Source organism: Melanostigma gelatinosum (assembly GCF_949748355.1).
Source record: "Melanostigma gelatinosum genome assembly, chromosome: 21".
Lineage (NCBI taxonomy): Eukaryota > Metazoa > Chordata > Actinopteri > Perciformes > Zoarcidae > Melanostigma > Melanostigma gelatinosum.
In genome coordinates this window covers 415,474-422,973 of record NC_136654.1, presented here as the reverse complement: position 1 = coordinate 422,973, position 7,500 = coordinate 415,474, and the positions used below count along the sequence as shown (strand labels likewise).

General features: G+C 40.8%; 2 protein-coding genes across 2 annotated transcripts in view; one reads left to right on the top strand and one right to left on the bottom strand.

The window, feature by feature from the left end:
- Positions 1 to 7,500, bottom strand: part of rnls (renalase, FAD-dependent amine oxidase) — a gene marked incomplete at both ends in the record, with an annotated part of 9,614 nt that overhangs the window by 1,449 nt on the left and 665 nt on the right. Inside the window, 3 exons of the mRNA XM_079293899.1 lie at positions 4,393 to 4,551; positions 4,604 to 4,746; positions 5,051 to 5,147. Of these exons, the coding sequence (XP_079150025.1) occupies positions 4,393 to 4,551; positions 4,604 to 4,746; positions 5,051 to 5,147 (399 nt within the window). The remainder of the gene's footprint in view (positions 1 to 4,392; positions 4,552 to 4,603; positions 4,747 to 5,050; positions 5,148 to 7,500) is intronic.
- Positions 5,705 to 7,500, top strand: part of lipf (lipase, gastric) — an 8,846-nt gene continuing 7,050 nt past the window's right edge. The window contains exon 1 of the mRNA XM_079293656.1: positions 5,705 to 5,857. The gene's annotated coding sequence lies outside the window, so the exon portion shown is untranslated. The remainder of the gene's footprint in view (positions 5,858 to 7,500) is intronic.

Genomic DNA, 7,500 nt, shown 5'->3' with positions numbered 1-7,500 from the left:
CACACACACACACACACACACACACAGAGTGTGAGCGTGCACTTCTCTGTGTGTGTGTGTCAGCAGGGAGAAAATGGGCGCTGTCCCCTGTCAGCCAATCATATGAGCTGAAGATGACATCACCATCATCATCTAGAGACACACAAGGAGGGGCCTTTTCTGTCTAACACTGAATAACTTAATAAAAACTCACATTTCACGATTTAACATAGTTTACATGATCAATAACTCGCTCACATTAATATCAGTGATCAACATAATCAATAACTAATCACAACAAATCAGTATCGGGGTTTATAAGTCATTGTGACATCACAGCAGCTGGATTTGCATACCAGCCTCATGTGGGAGAGGACGACGCCATCATCTACCTGCTGCAACGAGCTCAGTCTCACCTGGATGAACCGGTGGCTCTGTGAGAATCACTTCCTTTGACTTCAGTGCATTCAACACCATCCATTCAACCATTCACCATCCATTCACATTCAACACCATCCATTCAACCATTCACCATCCATTCAACCACTCACCATTCAACCATTCACCATCCATTCAACCATTCACCATCCATTCAACCATTCACCATCCATTCAACCATTCACCATCCATTCACATTCAACACCATCCATTCACATTCAACACCATCCATTCAACCATTCACCATCCATTCAACCATTCACCATCCATTCAACCATTCACCATCCATTCAACCATTCAACACCATCCATTCACATTCAACACCATCCAGTCAACCATTCACCATCCATTCACATTCAACACCATCCATTCAACCACTCACCATCCATTCAACCATTCAACCATTCACCATCCATTCAACCATTCACCATCCATTCATTCAACCATTCACCATCCATTCAACCATTCACATTCAACACCATCCATTCAACCACTCACCATCCATTCAACCATTCACCATCCATTCAACCACTCACCATCAACCATTCACCATCCATTCAACCATTCACCATCCATTCAACCACTCACCATCATCCATTCAACCACTCACCATCATCCATTCAACCATTCACCATCCATTCAACCATTCACCATCCATTCAACCATTCACCATCCATTCACATTCAACACCATCCATTCACATTCAACACCATCCATTCAACCATTCACCATCCATTCAACCATTCACCATCCATTCAACCATTCACCATCCATTCAACCATTCACCATCCATTCAACCATTCAACACCATCCATTCACATTCAACACCATCCATTCACATTCAACACCATCCAGTCAACCATTCACCATCCATTCAACCATTCAACCATTCACCATCCATTCACATTCAACACCATCCATTCAACCACTCACCATCCATTCAACCACTCACCATCCATTCAACCATTCACCATCCATTCAACCATTCACCATCCATTCAACCATTCACCATCCATTCAACCATTCACCATCCATTCAACCACTCACCATCATCCATTCAACCATTGACCATCCATTCAACCATTGACCATCCATTCAACCACTCACCATCATCCATTCAACCATTCACCATCCATTCAACCATTCACCATCCATTCAACCATTCACCATCCATTCACATTCAACACCATCCATTCAACCATTCACCATCCATTCAACCATTCATGATCCATTCAACCATTCACCATCCATTCACATTCAACACCATCCATTCAACCATTCACCATCCATTCAACCATTCACCATCCATTCAACCATTCACCATCCATTCAACCATTCAACACCATCCATTCAACCATTCACCACCATCCATTGTTTAGTTTACGAGCTGTTCATTTAATACCACTCTATTCATTGTATATACTGTGCATTTTTTATGATTGAATATCTGCTCTGTTATTTTATTCTTCTGTATATATTGTTTATTTCCATAAGTCATATTATATTTGACTCTAACTTCCCCTGGAGGTGAATCTGTTTCCTCCTCAGAGCAGCTGCTGCCCTCGTGTGGTCGAACTGCATCACTACAGCTCAGTGTGTGCTAACTACTTATAATGTAGTACTAATAATGTACTTGTACTGCAGTTATTGTACAAGAACATCTGCTTTGTACTAACAGGAAATGATGAAATAACACTGAAAGTGCCCAAAAGATTCAAATTAATCTTCAATAAAGTGACAAACAAATGTTTAGATTTCTTCACAGGACCAGAACCAGAGTCCCCCTAAAGCCTGTAGACCTGAACCCTAAAGTCTGTAGACCTGAACCCTACAGCCTGAAGACCTGAACCCTAAAGCCTGAAGACCTGAACCCTAAAGCCTGAAGACCCGAACCCTAAAGCCTGAAGACCCGAAACCTACAGCCTGAAGACCCGAACCCTACAGCCTGAAGACCCGAACCCTACAGCCTGAAGACCCGAACCCTACAGCCTGAAGACCCGAACCCTACAGCCTGAAGACCCGAACCCTAAAGCCTGAAGACCCGAACCCTAAAGCCTGAAGACCTGAACCCTAAAGCCTGAAGACCCGAACCCTACAGTCTGAAGACCTGAACCCTACAGCCTGAAGACCCGAACCCTACAGCCTGAAGACCCGAACCCTACAGCCATCTCACCACTCATCACTCACACACACATCAACTCCTCCCTCAGCTCCGGTTCAGTCCCCGACACACTTAAACTGGCTGCTGTCACCCCCATCCTCAAACAACCTGGACTTGACCCTGACACCATGAGCAATTTCCGTCCCATTTCCAATCTTCCCTTTCTGTCAAAAATACTGGAACGCATTGTCGCCACACAACTCAAAGCCCACCTCATCTCCAACGACCTGTTCGAGCCATTTCAATCCGGTTTCCGCTCACAGCACAGCACTGAAACAGCCCTCCTTAAAGTCACCAACGCCCTCCTCTCTTCAGACGCTGGTCACCTCAACATTCTCATCCTCCTCGACCTCACTGGAGCTTTTGACACCATCAACCACAACATCCTGCTCTCCCGCCTCGAATCCTCCCTCAACATCAGCGGCACTGCTCTCTCCTGGATTAAATCATATCTCACAAACCGACAACAGTTCATCAGTATCAACAACTGCACCTCCTCCACTGCTCCTCTGTCTCAAGGCGTCCCCCAGGGTTCGGTGCTTGGTCCTCTTCTGTTCATCCTCTACTTGCTCACTCTTGGTAACATCATCCGTCAACATGTCTTCACTTTCACTGCTACGCCGATGATGTCCAACTCTACATCTCCACAAAAGCCATCACCACTGCTACTCACTCCACTCTCACCAGCTGCCTCACTGACATTACATCATGGATGCAAACCAACTTCCTCAAACTGAACTGTGATAAATCTGACATGATCAGCATCGGTCCCAAATCCCTCATTAAAACCGGTCACAACTTCTGCCTCACCATCGACAACTCCACTCTGTGTCCCTCCCCACACATCCGCAACCTCGGAGTCATGTTGGACAGCAACCTCTCCTTTGAACCCCTCGTCAACCAAATCACCAGAACTGCCTTTTTCCACTTAAAAAACATCGCCTGTCTCCGCCCATCACTCTCCTCATCTGCTGCTGAAACTCTGATCCACGCCTTCATCACCTCAAGAATTGACTACTGCAACAGCATTCTTTACGGCACATCATCCAAAATCCTAAATAAACTCCAGTACATCCAGAACTCTGCTACTCGCCCGCTCACCCAGATCCAACGGATGGAATACAAAATCCTTCTCCTCACTCACAAAGCCCTCCACAATCAGACCCCCTCCTCCCTCACCGACCTGCTTCACCACCACACTCCATCCCGTCGGCTCCTCTGATGCCTCCTGTCTCTTCCACTCAGGACCAAGCACCGGACATCAACAGAGCCTTCTCCATATCTGCCCCTCCCTCTGGAACTCTCTCCCCAAACACATCCGAGACTGCACTGACCTTTCCATGTTCAAATCACAAATCACAACTCACCTGTTCAAAACTGCTTTTAACGTGTGACCATTATTGTGTATTTATGTTTTTAGTGTATTGCTTTTATATAATGATTTTAATGTAAAGTGTCTTTGAGTACTATGAAAAGTGCTATATAAATAAAATGTATGATTATTATTGCTAAAGCCTGCAGCCCTGAACCCTCTGGGACTGAAGTGATGTTGTCTGTTACATGTTTAGTGTGCGAGGTTGTAAAGGTTTGTTGTGCTTTGAGCTTTCTTTACATCCAGTTTCTCTCCGGTTTTGATCTGCTCCCAGGTTCGTTGGACTTGACGAGTCTTGTAGTGACTCGAGGCCGGCGTTTTGTTTCCCTCTTCCAAAACAAACACTTTGACCTCTTACATCATCTTCTCCACAACATGATGTTTCATCTCTACTGAGCACAACGTTGCCTCACAGAGATGTAGAAGAACAAATGTGTCTCACCGTGTCCAACGTCTCCCTGCAGCTGCAGGATCTGAGGAGCCGGCATCGTCAGGACGACGGCATCAAACATCTCGCTGCCTCCCGCCTTCCACTGGACCTCCCATGATGCACCGCGGCGGTACAAACCGGTCACATGGCGCTCGAAGAACAAATCGGCTCCTGGCAGACAGAGGGACGGTCAGAGAGACAGACAACACATGTAGGTATGTACCTGACTCGGACAGGAAGTGTTTGACCATACTGCCCATGCCCAATGGTGTCATGTAGTCCTTGTTGCCGTCTTTGTACTTCAGTCCTTCAACCAGAGAGTCGAGAGGCTGAAGGACGCCTGCAGACAGCGGCTCTGAGTAAAACCTGGAGACAGCGGCTCTGAGTAAAACCTGCAGACAGCGGCTCTGAGTAAAACCTGGAGACAGCGGCTCTGAGTAAAACCTGGAGACAGCGGCTCTGAGTAAAACCTGGAGACAGAGGCTCTGAGTAAATCCTGCAGACAGCAGCTCTGAGTAAAACCTGCAGACAGCGGCTCTGAGTAAAACCTGCAGACAGCAGCTCTGAGTAAAACCTGCAGACAGCAGCTCTGAGTAAAACCTGCAGACAGCGGCCTGATTGATTCTGAACATATAAAGTGAACATAGAGCTGTAAAGGTGAGTGTGGTACCTGTGGTGAGACTGAGCGTAGGAAGACGTGGCCGTGATGTACTGAGCTCCAAGATCAGCTGAGTGAGATCCAGAGCAGCAGAAGTTAGACACGCCCCCTTCGTTATGAAACGATGGACCAACAAAAACTATCCCGGTTCACACGGAAGTAAAGCTACCGGAATAAACACCGGACTTCCGACCGATACTTTCATAATAAATGTCGTTCCGCCTCCAAATAAGTTAAGAAGAAACTGTTTTACAAAAGACGAACGGAATGAAATACGTGTTCATTGTATGGAAGCTTCACGTGAGATCGTACTTTCACTCAAACAGATTTAGTTTTGATTTCAGTTTAAAATTTAAATGTTGAATCCTGTGACCGTGGCTTTTATTCTGAAGGTGAGTCTGACTCGAGGTGAAACTTGACTTGAATCCTGAAAATAAGAAAAAAGTTTATGCAGAACTTTGTTATATTGTTGTGTTTTCTCTTCTTCATTTACTTTTTGAAGTTTAAGTTTTTAGACCAAATCCGCTGATATCTGCAGCTTGTTTTTTCCTCCCCATCGTTTCCGGTCTCTCTAGGTTCCTGTTTCCGGTCTCTGTTTGTTATTATCTGTTTCCGGTTTGAGTTGATTCGTTCAGAGAGTTGAAGTCGAGCAGAGAACACAATGATCCGATCAGCCAACAAACAGGTCATGATAACGCGGTCCTTTATTCGACCAATCACAGAGAGGTACGCCCTCTGACGTCACCGCCGGTCTCTTCCACCAAAGAAAAAAACACAGCTGATCATAAAGTTTAAAGATCATCAGAGAGCTGCAGACCAGTGAGTGATCACTCCTTCATTAATGTGTTATTAACGTGTTATTACGTCTCAATGAACTCTGTTAATGTGAACTGAAGATTCACTTCATGTTTTTATTTTAAATTAAACAGTTATTGATGTTTTTAGCGAAAAGAGCTCTGAAAAACGGACAAAAAACTGGAAGTAACATCATAAAATCTGTTTATTACAGTTTATTACAGAGTAAAATCTGTTCATTATAACAGTTTATTACAGAGTAAAATCTGTTCATTATAACAGTTTATTACAGAGTAAAATCAGTTTATTATAACAGTTTATTACAGAGTAAAATCAGTTCATTATAACAGTTTATTACAGAGTAAAATCTGTTCATTATAACAGTTTATTACAGAGTAAAATCTGTTCATTATAACAGTTTATTACAGAGTAAAATCTGTTCATTATAACAGTTTATTACAGAGTAAAATCTGTTTATTATAACAGTTTATTACAGAGTAAAATCTGTTTATTATAACAGTTTATTACAGAGTCAAATCTGTTCATTATAACAGTTTATTACAGAGCAAAATCTGTTCATTATAACAGTTTATTACAGAGTAAAATCAGTTTATTATAACAGTTTATTACAGAGTAAAATCAGTTCATTATAACAGTTTATTACAGAGTAAAATCTGTTCATTATAACAGTTTATTACAGAGTAAAATCTGTTCATTATAACAGTTTATTACAGAGTAAAATCTGTTTATTATAACAGTTTATTACAGAGTAAAATCTGTTCATTATAACAGTTTATTACAGAGTAAAATCTGTTTATTATAACAGTTTATTACAGAGTAAAATCTGTTTATTATAACAGTTTATTACAGAGTAAAATCTGTTTATTATAACAGTTTATTACAGAGTAAAATCTGTTTATTATAACAGTTTATTACAGAGTAAAATCTGTTCATTATAACAGTTTATTACAGAGTAAAATCTGTTCATTATAACAGTTTATTACAGAGTAAAATCTGTTCATTATAACAGTTTATTACAGAGTAAAATCAGTTTATTATAACAGTTTATTACAGAGTAAAATCTGTTTATTATAACAGTTTATTACAGAGTAAAATCTGTTCATTATAACAGTTTATTACAGAGTAAAATCTGTTTATTATAACAGTTTATTACAGAGTAAAATCTGTTTATTATAACAGTTTATTACAGAGTAAAATCAGTTCATTATAACAGTTTATTACAGAGTAAAATCTGTTTATTACAACAGTTTATCACAGAGTAAAATCAGTTTATTATAACAGTTTATTACAGAGTAAAATCTGTTCATTATAACAGTTTATTACAGAGTAAAATCTGTTCATTATAACAGTTTATTACAGAGTAAAATCTGTTTATTATAACAGTTTATTACAGAGTAAAATCAGTTCATTATAACAGTTTATTACAGAGTAAAATCTGTTTATTACAACAGTTTATCACAGAGTAAAATCAGTTCATTATAACAGTTTATTACAGAGTAAAATCTGTTCATTATAACAGTTTATTACAGAGTAAAATCTGTTTATTATAACAGTTTATTACAGAGTAAAATCTGTTCATTATAACAGTTTATTACAGAGTAAAATCTGTTTATTATAACAGTTTATTACAGAGTAAAATCTGTTCA